General features: G+C 49.2%; 3 protein-coding genes across 12 annotated transcripts in view; 2 read left to right on the top strand and 1 right to left on the bottom strand.

The window, feature by feature from the left end:
• Nucleotides 1-132: 132 nt before the first annotated feature.
• MPV17L2 (MPV17 mitochondrial inner membrane protein like 2) lies at nt 133-3325 on the bottom strand. The gene is made up of 5 exons (XM_083594954.1): nt 3111-3325; nt 2034-2204; nt 1381-1457; nt 1170-1298; nt 133-665 (listed from the first exon to the last, which is right to left on the bottom strand). Exons 1-5 carry the CDS (start codon nt 3286-3288, stop codon nt 594-596), a joined length of 627 nt encoding a protein of 208 aa, XP_083451080.1. The 5' UTR covers nt 3289-3325; the 3' UTR covers nt 133-593.
• Nucleotides 3326-4376: 1051 nt separating this feature from the next.
• Nucleotides 4377-11838, top strand: HAUS8 (HAUS augmin like complex subunit 8). The gene is made up of 10 exons (XM_083594830.1): nt 4377-4504; nt 5742-5794; nt 6567-6588; nt 6991-7071; nt 7815-7885; nt 8327-8401; nt 8704-8862; nt 8966-9107; nt 9893-10034; nt 11580-11838. The coding sequence occupies exons 1-10, from the start codon at nt 4384-4386 to the stop codon at nt 11698-11700; spliced, it is 987 nt and encodes a 328-aa protein (XP_083450956.1). The 5' UTR covers nt 4377-4383; the 3' UTR covers nt 11701-11838.
• Nucleotides 11839-13071: 1233 nt separating this feature from the next.
• The window catches only part of MYO9B (myosin IXB), a 44712-nt gene continuing 43214 nt past the window's right edge, over nt 13072-14569 (top strand). For 4 of the 10 annotated variants that reach the window (XM_083594320.1, XM_083594328.1, XM_083594325.1 and 1 more), the window contains exon 1: nt 13085-13185. The gene's annotated coding sequence lies outside the window, so the exon portion shown is untranslated. Of the gene's footprint in view, nt 13214-14569 lie in introns of all 10 variants that reach the window. The other 6 variants (XM_083594318.1, XM_083594327.1, XM_083594323.1 and 3 more) reach the window with 3 other exon arrangements.

Here is a 14569-nt window from a genome sequence, read left to right as displayed (position 1 = left end):
TCCAACCCATTGAAAGGCAGGAATACGCAGCTGTCCCATACAGGGATCGAACCTGCAACCTTGGCGTGTGGCCAGCCACTGCCGTTTGACTGCAGTCAGGAGCCTGGCAGCTCCGCCGCACTCAAAATATAATTTAATAAGAAGAATAAGAATAATTTATTACTTATAGCCCGCCCATCTGGCTGAGTTTCCCCAGCCACTCTGGGCGGCTTCCAACAGATTCAAAATACATTAAAACATCAGTCATTAAAAGGACGGCAACCAGAGAGAAGAAGCACCTGTCTTTGGAACGGCGTGCAAAAAAAGGCCACCTGCTTTTTCTTTAATTGGGAAGATCTGGCACTTTCGAATGAACTGGGAAGGGCCGAGGTTAGCAGCCGGGAGATGCCCGTGCCAAATCTGCCCCCCAGCCCGTTTCCGGATCCGAGGCGCTGCTGGAAGAGGGAGTCGAGGCCTCAGCTGGGAGGAGAGAAGGCTGCGCACCCGGGCGACGGTGCCTGCTTCCCAGATCCAGTCACCCGATCTGGTGGGGCACCAAGCTGGCTCCAGCACGAGTTCTGGATCCAACCTTGGCAGAAGTGAGTGGCCCTCGTTCACCCGGTCGTTTCCATCTCGACTGTGTCGGCTTCCTCGTTTTCCTCCAGGCTGAGTGATGGGTGCTTAGGCTAAAGAGAAAGCGGAGTGGGATCTCATCAGTTGGGGATCTATGCAGCTGGTGAGATCTCTGGCTAGAGCAGAGAGTATCCTCTTGACCCAGAAACCCAGGAGAGCTGCTGCTGGGCGGACAGTCGTGAGCTGGACGGACCACAGCCTGCTGAAATGATCCCTTCAGGCAGGCAGCCCCAAACTCGGCCCTCTAGCTGTTTGGGACTACAACTCCCATCATGCCTAGCTAACAGGACCAGGGATGATGGGAATTGTAGTCCCAAAACATCTGGAGGGCTGAGTTTTGAGGTTTTTATTGTGCTTTAAAATATTGGGGCAACCCAGTCAGATGGGTGGGGTATAAATAAGAAATTATTCTGGTGTCCTGCCCACCTCTGCCCTACAAGAGAACATGGTCCCTGAGCTCATGATTCAAAGGATCTGAGGCTGCAGTTCTGGGATAACCCCTCTCTCCACCGAAGACCCCAAACTCGCGCCCTGTGCCGCCGCCTCAGTTTACCCACCCGGTGCTTCAGGTACGACAGGTAGGTGTCCCAGCCGAGGGTGATGACGTTCATGTAGAGCACCCGGTAGGCGGCGGGCAGGAAGAGGAAGTTGATCAGCTGCGCCGGGGGCCACACGCACCAGTCCATCTGCGAGCGGGGAGAGGAAATGGGGGTCAGCCGCCCCACGGGACAGGATGTGATGTCAGGGACGGGGAGGGAAGAGCCTTACCTTGTAGAACTCCCAGAAGTTGTCCTCCAACTCTTGCCAGCTCTGGTCCAGCGTCTGCCCCTCCAGAGACCCCATCCCTGCAGGGAGACAAAGGAGATGCCTGGGAGGGGGGTGCAGGATGAGGCCAGGCAGAAGCAGGAGAGGAGTCTGGCTGGTGGGAAATCCAGGGAGTTTCCCCCTCCCCTTGTGTCTCCCAGAACCAGGAGAGATGGGCCTTCTCCATTGCCTGCCCAGAAGATTAGCTCTGAAGGATAAAATTGTAGCGTTGAGACCCCCCGAGGGTCATCTAGCCCAACCCCGTGCTGTGCAGGAATCCTGTCCGCACCCACTGCGCCGCAGGAGGGCTATTGAGCCCCAGTCCCTACCTGACCCACTCCACACGCATACAATCCCTCCCAATCGGGATTTTTCTCCTAGCGGTTAGATCAAATAGGGTTATAAAGGCCAGGACTAGCCGCCTGAGAAACAGTTTCTACGCAAATGCAATTCTGATTCTAAATGCAGCATAAGGGATCTCTATAGTATAGTGTATTTTAAAATGGGGTTTCAGATTTTTTTGGGGGTTTTGAATGTTTTATGTAGTTTTTCAATTTCATTGTTCTGCATGGGACAATGACAATAAAGATAGCATATATATATATGTCCTTACTTACCCAAGAAGTACCAAACGCCCAGCGCCGGGGAGGCCACGATCTGGTCGATGAAAACCTTCTTGAGGACGCTGCGGATCCCGCTGAAGCCGGCGGCGGGGAAGGTGCGGTCGAGCCACAGGTACCAGTAGTGCATCAGGGGGCCCATGCTGCAGCCGATGGCAAACATGTGGGCTGAGGAGGAGAAGGCGGCATATTTGTGGTCTCCACAGGCAAAGAAAAGAGGCTCCATCGCTTGGAAGTCTAAATGGAGCGCTTGTGAAAAGCTGAGGTGGGGGGGACTTCCAGAAGTCCGTTCTAAATCCAAAGCGTTCCAAAACCAAGGCGCACTTTCCCATAGGAAGGAAGGCAAAAATGGATTAATCCGTTCCAGACCATTAAAAAGAACCCCTAAGACAGCCGTTTAGGGACGCGGGTGGTGCTGTGGGTTAAACCACAGAGCCTAGGGCTTGCCGATCAGAAGGTCGGCGGTTCAAATCCCCCCGTTGCTCGGTCCCTGCTCCTGCCAACCTAGCAGTTCGAAAGCACGTCAAAGTGCAAGTAGATAAATAGGTACTGCTCCGGCGGGAAGGTAAAGGGCGTTTCCGTGCGCTGCTCTGGTTCGCCAGAAGCGGCTTAGTCCTGCTGGCCACATGACCTGGAAGCTGTACGCCGGCTCCCTCGGCCAGTAAAGCAAGATGAGCGCCGCAACCCCAGAGTCGGCCACGACTGGACCTAATGGACCCTTTACCTTACCTAAGACAGCCGTTTGGCACGAATTTTACTATCTAACGCGACCATAAAATGAAAGCAATATACAATGTACTGCAGTCACACAACCAATCAGTAGCTAAACTGGGTTCCACACAGAAAAACAAAATAAAAAGAGCCACAAAAACGTGAAATTGATAGCAAAAACAGACAGACCTCCGTGTAATACAGAAAGCCTTGCTCTTGTGTTGCCACCCTCCTGCCCTCTCGAGGAGCATGGCTAACGGCCACGACCCACAGACCGATGGCCTGACTCTCCACCCCCGGGGATTGAAATCCCAGGCAGCGCAGTGGAAAGGCCATTTCGAGAAAGAGGTAGGCAGGGCTCACCTGTGCGGGCCAGATCCCGCTTGCGCTTGGGGTCCTGCCTCATCTCCCAGGCCTGGCGGAGCGTGTCCCCGGCGGCCAGGAGCCCCCCACAGCTGACAGTGTTGGTCACCAGCAGGAGGCGGCCTTGGAAGAGCGGCTTCCAGTAGACGGAGAAGATCTGCCGGCCACGGGCCATCATCTCGGCGCTTTGTTGCAGGCCTTGCGGCTGGCTGGGGGGAGACACAAACAAGATGGTGAGCTTCCTCCCACGGCCTTCTGACGGTTCCCTCCCTGCAAGAAGTGAGGCTACAGGGAAGCAGGCAGAGGGCCTTCTCGGTGGTGGCGCCCTCCCGTCAGATGTCAAGGAAATAAACAACTATCTGACTTTTAGGAGACATCTGAAGGTAGCCCTGTTTAGGGAAGTCTTTTAGGTTTATGTAGCTAGTCGTGTTGGTCTGCCGTAGTCAAAATAAGTTAAAACAATTCTTTAAAAAGATAATTAAAAAGACTCTTCTTAAAAGCCTAAAAACTCCTTTAAAAGAATCAAGTCTTCAAAAAGGTTATATGAGCTAAGGAAGTCTCCAAAAGAATCCTTCCAGAAGAATTTAAAAAATGATAATGTAGCACCTTAGAGACCAACTGAGTACAGTGGTACCTCGGGTTAAGAACTTCATTCGTTCAGGAGGTCTGTTCTTACTCTGAAACTGTTCTTAACCTGAGGCACCACTTTAGCTAATGGGGCCTCCCGCTGCCACCGCACGATTTCTGTTCTCATCCTGAAGCAAAGTTCTTAATCCGAGGTACTATTTCTGGGTTAGCGGAGTCTGTAACCTGAAGCGTCTGTAACCTGAGGTCCCACTGTAGTTTTAGGTATAAGCTTAAGTGTGCTTTTTTTCGCGTTTTAAATATTCTGTTGGGAGCCGCTCAGAGTGGCTGGGGAATGCCAGCCAGATGGGCGGGGTATAATTATTATTAATTAATTAATTAACTAACTAACTAACCCTGGCCTCCGCCCGCCCTCGCAAGTCTGCCTGCGGCACTCTGTGCATGCTCAGAGGCACTCTCACCTCGGGCCTCTCCTCCGCCTCCTCCTCGCGGGAAGCCCAGGGGAACACGAGGAGGGTCAGAGTCCGAGCCAGCGCCGCCGCGGGGTCACGTGAGCGACAGAGCCACGTGACGCCGCCTAGGAGAGCGGAAGGAGGCAAGCAGCGCGCCCGGAAGCGAGGGCGGGACCGCTCTGGCCGCGCGGCTTCCTCCGTCTCTGTGGCCTTGGCGGGCTTCTCCTCTGAGGGCGATGGCGGGAAGGGAGGCGGCGGCGGCGGCGGCTTCTTCGCCTTTCCGGAGCGGCGCTGCTCTCCGCGCGGAGCCCGGCCCGGCCTCGGAGGAGAAGGCGGGAGCCCGGCCCAAGCAGAGAGGTGACGGCGCTCTGCACATGCTCGGGGGAGAAGGCGGCCGCGCTCTGCACATGCTCGGGAGCACCGCGGTTTCTTTTTTCTTTAATGTATTTTTACATGTACAATTTTGCAACAAATTATTTATATACATTTTCTGAATCTCTTGACTTCCCTCCATCTCTTAAATGGATCCTAATGACTATTTTGCCAAGTTTACAATCCATAATTCTCATTTTTCTTAATTGTCCACAAACTTCGTTTCTTTACAAGTGATTTTTTTAAAACTCCAGCTAACGTTTTAATTTGTTTACAACGGTCTCCTAGATAGGTTATAACCCCCCCCCAATTATTTTTTAAAGCCTTTTATCTTCTTGATTCCTTAGTCTCCCGGTTAGTTTAGCCATTTAGCTATTTCACGTGAACCTCCCTGAGACCTTCGGGTTTAGGGCGGTATAGAAAATAAATAAATAAAACAAATTTGGGCATAATCCAGCAATTTTGGCTTCCCATTCTTCCCTAGTTGCTCGTTGCTGTTTTATCTTAATCATTTGTTTGCTTTATTTTGTAAGCCACCCTGAAATCCCCTGAGCAAGGGCGGAAGATCCATATAATTATAATATAAAATAAGACCCGTATGATGGGGGGGTTATGGGGGTAAGTGTGATGCACATGTTGTGGGTGGGGGGAGAAGGAGATGCATATACGCAGGGGGGACAGAGGTCTCTGCAGGTAATAATAATAATAATAATAATAATAATAATAATAATAATAATAATTTATTTATTTATACCCCGCCCTTCTGGCTGGGTTTCCCCAGCCACTCTGGGTGGCTTCCAACAGAATATTAAAAACACTATCAAACATTTAAAGCTTCCCTAAAGAGGGCTGCCTTCAGATGTCTTCTAAAAGTCAGATAGTTGTATACTTCCTTGGCATCTGATGGGAGGGCGTTCCACAGGGTGGGCAGCACCACCGAGAAGGCCCTCTGCCTGGGCATAGTCATGATTTATGTTGGGGGAGGCAGAACTTCAGCTAGTTCAGAATTTTTATTGATTTTGGGTGAGCAGCTGCCCCCCTGGCTATGCCCATTGGGGAGGGCAAGGGGAACTCTGCACGTGCTTGCTGCCATTCTGGAGAGGGGAGGCGCTTTGCCCCCTCCTGCCACAGTCTTCAGAAAAGCCGCTCCTGACATGCTCAGAGGCACCTTGCCTCTTCCCGTTTCACGCTTTTCCCTTTTGCCTCCTTTCTGCCTCCTTAGGGGCAAGAATCGTGCCCTCGCGATACCTGGACTATCAAAAAGGACCCGGAAAGGTGAGATCTGGATGTGAAATTCCTCTTTTTGGCGTTTCCGCTTTCGGTTTGTGTGTCACTTGCTCTTGAGAAGTCTTTGGTAAAATAATCACTAATAAACGGGTTGTGGCTCCTCGTTTGTGGATTGCTCTCAGGAGGTTTGCCTGGTGCCTTTATTATAGATTTTTGGTTCCTGGCGAGAATGTTCATCTTCAGCCAGGCCTTGGGCTGATTAATATTCTACAGCCTTTAAAATGTGTCTGTGAGAAGGGGACCATCATTGTTTTGCTGTTTTGTTTTAATTGTTTACTTGTTTTTATCCTGTTTTTTGTTCTGTGAACCACCCTGAGATCTTATGACAAAGGGCGATTTATAAATCTAATAAATAATAATAATCCTTGAAATAAATTCCACCGAAACGTGCTTGGGGTGGGTGTGGGGAGAGGTGTAAACCCCTTTACAGTGGTACCTCGGGTTACATATGCTTCAGGTTACATACGCTTCAGGTTACAGACTCCTCTAACCCAGAAATAGTGCTTCAGGTTAAGAACTTTGCTTCAGAGTGAGAACAGAAATTGTTCTGTGGGTGCAGGAGGCCCCATTAACTAAAGTGCTTCAGGTTAAGAACAGTTTCAGGTTAAGAACGGACCTCTGGAATGAATTAAGTACTTAACCCGAGGTACCACTGTATTTTGATTTGTCCACTTGCTGGAGTGTGTTGAAACACTCACACTCCTGAACCATGACATAACAGCCCATGCCTAACTTGCCATGTCTTATTCTTCATTTCCAGGCTGCTGCCAAAGCCACAGCTGGTGAGTTTTTTTTTTGGGGGGGGGGGTCAAGCATCTTGAAGGGGCTCTCTGGGGTGGACCTTTCTTGGGGGCAAGTTCACATGATGGTGGGGTTCCTTCCAACACGGTTAAATCTGTCGAGAAGGCGATCTGGGTTGGTGATTCCCTCCTGGAATACAAGAAGCCCCCATCGCTTTCGTTATGCAACTGGCTCTTCGAAGACAATGTCTATTCTTTGCGGTTTCAATTCAGCCACTTCTAATTTTGATCTGTGTTTATTTGTCTCCATCATGCAATTAGCTCAACGCTTGGGAGCCGCTCTGGCAAACCAGGATAATTGGAATATATATATTCCTATACATATATATAGTCCAGTAGCACCTTAGAGACCAAGTATAATGGGGTTTTCCTCCCCTCCTCTAGACCCTCACGAGGTTTTGCAGTCCACTCTGGTGGAGAGCCACGGAAGATCCCGGCCTGAACTGGAGGTCTCTGTCATCAAAAGTACGTGTGTTCCCTCCAGTTACAGCCTTGAACTGGTTGCAGAGGTGCTGGCCTCTTTTCTCCCCCTCAACGAGAGAACTTCTGCGTGGTTCTCGGAAGGGTGGGGTGGGGTGGCATGTCCCGCAGAAGACCTAGGGGTTCAATGATGCCTTTCCCCCCATGTGGGATATTTAAGGCAACTCCTTTCGTCCAGGGCGAGACGCCTTGAGCTCGCCCCCAGAGACGTCTTTAGCATATGCGCCGCCGGGGTGCAAAGATCCGCCCGGCGCCCCCAAATTTAGTTTAGCCGCACCCAGAGGTGTCCAAGGCACCCAACAGAATATTTTAAAGCACAATGAAACCTCAAAACATAAAAAACTTCCTTGAACAGGGCTCCCTTCGGATGCCTCCTAAAAGTCAGATAGTTGTTTATTTCCTTGACATCTGATGGGAGAGGGTGCCACCACCGAGAAGGCCGTCTGCCTGGTTCCCTGTAGCCTCACTTCTCACAGGGAGGGAACAGCCAGAAGGCCTTCGGAGCTGGACCTCCATGTCTGGGCAGAACGATGGGGGTGGAGACGCTCCTTCAGGTATACAAGCACAGGAAAACACTAAACGGAAAAAGCGGGGGGGGGTCATCGTTGCAGCCATTTGTGGGTTCCCTCCTTCCCAGTTGTAGCCCAGTCTCCTATCGGCTTTTGACTGTTAACTGGAATGTGACTGTATGTGTGTGTGTTTGTCTTTTCTCTGGTTGCCACTTCTAGGCAAAAGCTGCCCCAGAGCATCGAGTTCGAAACACCACCTAAAATCCACCCCCCGAGAAAAACAGAGCCTGGTGAGTCATACGGAGACATTGAATGCAGATTTTATTTTCTAGTGAGGGGCTACAAGTTCTTGTTGAGCTGTTGTCAAACAGATACTCTCAAATCTGTTGTTAGGGAGGCGTTTTGGTGGCAGTAAACTTTCCCAGACGGATGAGCCGGTCTTGGCCACGAGGGTCCACTTGTCTTCTTTTGAATGCATTTGGTGTTTTTGTGCTTTTAGTTGTCTTTAATTATCTTATGTGTAAATCGCTTTGAGACACCAGTTTAGAAGGCAATTCATAGCTTAATGATCATCATCATCATCTGGGACCTAAGGTTTCTAGAATTTTAAAAATGGCAGTGCTATACTTTCTTAAGCATGTAAAGAGAATTGCAGCAGATCGCCCTTCCTCCCTGCTTTTCTCGACAGTTTCCCACACATTTGATAAAGAATCGGCTTTGTTTTCTTCCAGGTCTCTCCTGATTCTGACGACTTGATTCGGATGCTGGAATCGGAGACACTTCTGTTGACCTATGCCTCCCTGAAGGTACAAGACCAACAGTCTTATCCCTGCTTTGAGAGCTGGCGGCAAAACATCACTTGGAGAAGGATCTGAAATATTTCCCTTGAAGACTGAGTTTGTTTTATTCTGGATTGCTTCATACGCTGCTTTAATGTGTTGTAAATGGCTTTGAGATATTTTCCCTTTAAAATATAACGCGGTATATAAATGAGAAGGAGGAGGAGGGAGACCCCCCCCCTTTAAAAGCCCCCGCACTAAATACTTCTTCTTTCACCTGCCTTTTGTGGACGCGTGTTCGAAACCCGACAACATTGCATCGCAAACAGATGGAGAAGAATACCGCCTTCCTGGAAGGGCGATCCGAGAGGAGCCTGCTAACCCTCAGCAGGGAGGCTGCCAGGCTGCAGGCGGAGGCCCAGAAGAAACGGCGCAGGCTGCAGCACCTGAGGAAGGACCGCCAGCTCTCCGAGTCGCTGGGCAGACAGGTATGAGCTTCCCGCTTCCCAGGGGGCAGATCTGAGGACAGGGCTGGCTTGAGTCTGTCCTGCGGCTAACGTCTCTCCTTCTTTCCACCACCCGGACTTCCAGCTTGAAGCTCTTGCTCCTGTTTTTGAGCAGAGCCCGGCATTCGAAGAGGAATACAGGCACTTTGCCACCGCCCTGGACACGGCAAGACACGAGCTGCCGGTGAACGAGATCTACCTGGGCGAGGACAAGAGCCAGTATCTAGGTAGGGGAGTGGATACACCTCAGCGGCCGAGGATTCAGCCCCATGTGGCGTCAGGAAGCATCTGCTTGCGGGAATGTTGAGGGTGGCAGGAGAGGATATATTGCTTATGAATATCCTTCCTAACTTGCGCTAGCAAGTTCCTTCACCTAGCAGAGTCCCTTCCCCTTCTTACGCAGCAGAAAGCTGGTTGCAAACGAATGTGAGTTTCTTAAGACAATAAGCAATTCAGTCTGGTTTGTCCAGATTGAAATGGGTTCTATTATTTTCCTGGTAAGACCCCTTGAATCCCTCCTAAGAGAATAAAGACACCGCAGGCTTATTCACAAGTAACAAAACGTAGTTTTACTCACGATTAGGCAGAGCGCAGTGTGATCCCTGAAGGCAGGCTTTAGGCTTTAAGTTCCAAACAGGTTTACCCTGTATGGGAGATAACCTGGGGAACTGCTGTGGCACCCAAGCAGGCAGGATGAACAAGAAGACTGGGGAAAGAGAAAGGTAGCAGATTTTTCCTCCAAAAGCATTTTATTTTAAAAATCCGATTTATTTTATTTTTTTTTAAAATCTGATTTAAATTTGAAAAATCATTGATTTTTATCCACCCTGACAGCAAGGGAGATTTGCAGTTTCAGCTTGGTCCAAGAAACAGCCCTCACAAGACCTTCGAGGGCAGGAGTTGCAGCAACCGGGAACAATCCTCTTGAAGAATTTGCTTTTCAATGGGGAGGGTTCCTGGTTTGATGCCTGCCACCTCAGAGGATCTCTGAATCTCTTCCCTCGACTTGCAGACGACTTGCAGAGGGCCTTGGCCGCCACGCAGGACGCTCTGCGCAGAGCTCTGCCGGAGCACGCCAAGGACAACGCCAAGGGCCTGAGCGTCGCGAAGGAGCTGGAGGAGACGTCCTTGGAGGTGGCTGCCGAGCTGCCAAGGTATTTAGAGTAAAAGCACATTTTAAAAGAACCTAAGGCACTTTAAGGGACACGGGTGGCGCTGTGGGTTAAACCACAGAGCCCAGGACTTGCCAATCAGAAGGTCGGCGGTTCAAATCCCCATGACGGGGTGAGCTCCCATTGCTCGGTCCCTGCTCCTGCCCACCTAGCAGTTTGAAAGCACGTCAAGTGCAAGTAGATAAATAGGTACCACTCCGGCGGGAAGGTAAAGGGCGTTTCCGTGCGCTGCTCTGGTTCGCCAGAAGCGGCTTAGTCCTGCTGGCCACATGACCCGGAAGCTGTATGCCGGCTCCCTCGGCCAATAAAGCGAGATGAGCGCCGCAACCCCAGAGTCGGCCACGACTGGACCTAACGGTCAGGGGTCCTATTACCCTATACCTAAGGCACTTTGTTCCTGTTTGGTTGGGTGGAGGAGGAGAAGGAAGAGGCAAGTTCTTAAGGGGCTGAGGGAGATTGTGAATCGTATTGGGAATTCAGACTTTCTCCGTGTTGGGAACACAAACTTTCAAAGAATGAGACAGAAATATGACGTCCCATTTCCCCTCCTGCTAAAGTAGAGCATCTGCTGTGCTTGGAGATTCACTTTACCAAACAGTGAGATTGTGGGCCTTTTTGGAACCGGCTTAGAAGGAACACCAAGAATAAGACAGGAATTGCAGAAAACAAATGCGTAGAGAGAGGGTATTCTCCTTTGCTCATAAGTACTAGAACTGGTCGCTCAGTGCTTCAGAAAGTAAGCTGTTCTTCACTCAGCAGCCCGTTCACCTATGGGACTCACTGCCACAAGGTGGCCCACAGGCTCAAACGCCTTCCAGGGGAGGATTTAGGCTCATCCACGTGATGCTATTCAGGAGAAGCTGGCTACAAACTCATTTATTTGTTGGAAACGAAGGGATTAGTCAGAGCAGACCCACTGGATTTAAGGGACGTGCCCGCTTTCCTTGGGTATACTTTGGGTATGGTTGGAGATCCCTGAGTGGTCATTAGCCTCAATGGTGCAATGGAACCAATAATAATAATAATAAATAATAATTTATTTATACCCCACCCTCTGGCTGGGTTTCCCCAGCCATACTAGGCAGCTCCCAATAGAATATTAAAGACACGATAAAATTAAAAACACGACGAAAGATCAGTCATTTAAAACTACCCTGAACAGGGCTGCCTTCAGATGTCTTCTAAAAGTCAAATAGTGGTTTATTTCCTTGACATCTGATGGGAGAGGGCGCCACCACCGAGAAGGCCCTCTGCCTGGTTCCCTGCAACCTCACATCTCGCAGGGAGGGAACCGCCAGAAGGCCCTCGGAGCTGGACCTGAGCGATCAGAAGCTGGGGAGAAATAATAGGGGGAAGGCCCTTGCCATTGTTTCCTTCGAGGAAGCGCCTGGTTGGAGCGACAATGTTGAACATTGGTTGGTCTGAGCCGTCAGGACGTCATGTTCTTAGCAATGGGTCCTGCTACATCTTTCGCAAAGAGATGAGCCTGTTTGCTTCTCTGCTCACGCTCTCTTCCTCCTCTTCCAGGACCTTCGCGCACGGACTGGACTTGTCGGCCGACGTTGGCAAAGAGGCCTCCCTGCGCTGCCAGAAGGTATTTGAAGACGCCCAGGGGGTCGAGAGGATGAAGCAGCTCTACTTTGGCTAGGCCCCGACCCCCAGGCTGGCCCCCTCCAGGCCTCTCATCCCGAATCCGGCAGCTGAAGCCGCCCTCTCTGCCAGGCTGCTTGAATTTTTGTATTACATTGAATTTTTGTATTAAAGCACGTCACTCTTTCACTGCAAAGTCTGGTTGCAACAGTGTCTTCTTTTGGCCTGTTTTATTTATTTATCTATCTATCTATCTATTATTATTATTATTATTATTATTATTATTATTATTATACCGCCCTATATCCGGGGGTCCGTATAGTCAAAGCCATGGTTTTCCCAGTAGTGATTTATGGAAGTGAGAGCTGGACCATAAAGAAGGCTGATCACCAAAGAATGGATGCTTTTGAATTCTGGTGCTGGAGGAGACTCTTGAGAGTCCCATGGACTGCAAGAAGATCCAACCTCTCCATTCTGAAGGAAATCAGCCCTGAGTGCTCACTGGAAGGACAGATCCTGAAGCTGAGGCTCCAATACTCTGGCCACCTCATGAGAAGAGAAGACTCCCTGGAAAAGACCCTGATGTTGGGAAAGATGGAGGGCACAAGGAGAAGGGGACGACAGAGGACGAGATGGTGGGACAGTGTTCTCGAAGCCACCAGCATGAGTTTGACCAAACTGTGGGAGGCAGTGGAAGACAGGAGTGCCTGGCGTGCTCTGGTCCAGGGGGTCACGAAGAGGCGGGCACCACTAAACGACTCAACAACAACAACAACAACAACATACCCGGGGGTTTAGGGGCGGTTCACAGAATAAAATCAAGATGCAAAACCCTCTTTGATTGTCCATTCCCGGTCGTTCAGCCACTGCCAGAGTGTCCTTTCTCTTGGCAGATCGAGATGACCAGGTGACAGCAAAGGCGGCCAGGTTTTTTAGCTGGGGCAATCAGAATAAGGTCCACTATTTGACTTGATTCCAAACCCTAAAATGTATTTTACATCATTCACTTTTTATTTCTATTCTTTGACTATCGCATTGTTGTTTTATTGCTATGGCTGACGCAAATAAAGATATTTTTTTTAAAACCACAAAATACCTAATAAGATACTTAATAATAATAATAATTTTTATTTCTGCTTAGTGATGGGTATGCGTTTTTGTACGTTGCTGAAAAAAATAGCAATATAACATTTTACAAAATGAAATATCCATATCTCTTTTGCGTATTTCTGAATATTCAATAATTCACAAAAAAAAACCCCTATTAAGTCCCGACTCTTAACCATTCCCAGGAAAGGAAGGGCAGCCGAGGAAGGGCAGCGGGCGGCGCTCGGGCTTCGCCTGCGCGGTTTGCGCCTGCGCGGCCGTCCCCCACTTCCGCTTCCTGCTCCCCCTTCCGCGCGTGCGCCGTGGAGCCGTCCAACCCGGAAGTGGCCGCCTCCGCTGTGGGCGGGAAGGGAGCGGGGCGGGGCGAGGCGGCTCCTGGCCGTCGCCTCTCAGCCGCGGGGAGAAAGCCCGGAGGAGACGCCGGCCTCGCTCGCAGGTAGGGGGAACATGAGGGGGGGTCTGTGGCAAATTGGGGGGCACTGAGGGGATTGGGGGGGTTATGAGGTAATTTCTATGATGGGGGTTCTGAGGTACTGTAGTTTGGGGGGGTTATGAATTAAGCTGTGGGGTTTCTGAGGTGATTTGGGGGGGTTATGAGGTAATTTGGGGGTTTCTGAGGTAATATGTTTTGGGGGAGGCGGGGCTGTGGGGGGCACAATTCTCTCCCCCCCCCAGCTTCGTGTACCACCTCTAAGAAGGCGTCTCCCTTGGGTAGGGGACTGAGGCTGAAGTAGTTTTAGAAGACCCCCCCCCGAATAATAATAATAATAATAATAATAATAATAATAATAATAATAAAGCCAGGTCCGGGGCCCCTTGCCTCTCTTCCACACACGCCCCCCCCCCAGTAAAATAAGTTGAAGGGAAGCCCCATTCAAATGAGGTGTGTGTGGGGGGGTCCCATGTCGTGTGGTCGAGAGGGCGGGGCTTAGTTCCTCCCCCCCCAATGTTATGTCCAAGGGGGCAGCAAAGACACACACGGGGTTTTCCGTTTGCTGAGCTAGTTTGGGGGGGGGTCCTTGGGGGGGACAGTCTGGTGTGTGTGTGTGTGTGTGTGTATATATATGTATATAATGTATATATTATGTTATAGGGTACATGCATATATATTATAATATATGGTATGGTATAATATGTTTGCGTGTATATGTGTGTATATATAATGTATAAATTACGTTATAGGGTACATACAAATATAAGGTATGATATGATACGTTTGTGTATATATAACATATATTTGTCTATGTGTGTATATATATAATATATATTGTGTTATACAGTACATACATGCTAATATAATATAATATAATATGTGATACGATATGCTATGTTTGTGTGTGTGTAACATGTATATGTGTGTATATTTGTATAATCTATATTACATTGCATTACATATACTGTACTATACTATATTTTGCTATATTATTATATACAGTGCTTTTTTTCTAAAAAAATGCTTAGGGGTGCTCTCATTTTGACTCAAGAAAATCACCATTTTATAGTTCAAATTGCGGAAAATAAATACAGTAAACAGACAAAAGTACAAAGATTCACATAATGTTTAGGGGTATGTGTCCCCCCCAGAAAAGAACACCGTGTGTGTGTATAATATTTTTATCGCTTTCTCTCGGTCAATGACCAGTAGAGAAGATATGGAAGAAAACAGAGAGCGTAAAACACATCATGATACGTTAAGTATACGATGAAAGATTTAAAAACAATGGAAAATAGTGTTACAACAATGAGAAATATAAAACCATCACATTAAAGGGGTAAGAAAACAAGGTAATTTTTGAGCCTCACATTGGGGGTTGGGCTAG

Source organism: Podarcis filfolensis (assembly GCF_964270895.1).
Source record: "Podarcis filfolensis genome assembly, chromosome: 18".
Lineage (NCBI taxonomy): Eukaryota > Metazoa > Chordata > Lepidosauria > Squamata > Lacertidae > Podarcis > Podarcis filfolensis.
Note: the sequence above shows the minus strand (reverse complement) of the source record. Positions and strands in the feature narration are given on the sequence as shown.

Coding starts and splice junctions, on each gene's coding strand:
- MPV17L2 (XM_083594954.1), bottom strand. CDS start 3,288: ATGATGGCCCGTGGCCGGCAGATCTTCTCCGTCTACTGGAAGCCGCTC. Junction 2,205..3,110: donor GCGGGATCTGGCCCGCACAG/GTGAGCCCTGCC, acceptor TCTCCTCCTCAG/CCCACATGTTTGCCATCGGC. Junction 666..1,169: donor TGTCGTACCTGAAGCACCGG/GTGGGTAAACTG, acceptor CTTTCTCTTTAG/CCTAAGCACCCATCACTCAG.
- HAUS8 (XM_083594830.1), top strand. CDS start 4,384: ATGGCGGGAAGGGAGGCGGCGGCGGCGGCGGCTTCTTCGCCTTTCCGG. Junction 7,886..8,326: donor CCCGAGAAAAACAGAGCCTG/GTGAGTCATACG, acceptor GTTTTCTTCCAG/GTCTCTCCTGATTCTGACGA. Junction 8,402..8,703: donor TGACCTATGCCTCCCTGAAG/GTACAAGACCAA, acceptor CATCGCAAACAG/ATGGAGAAGAATACCGCCTT.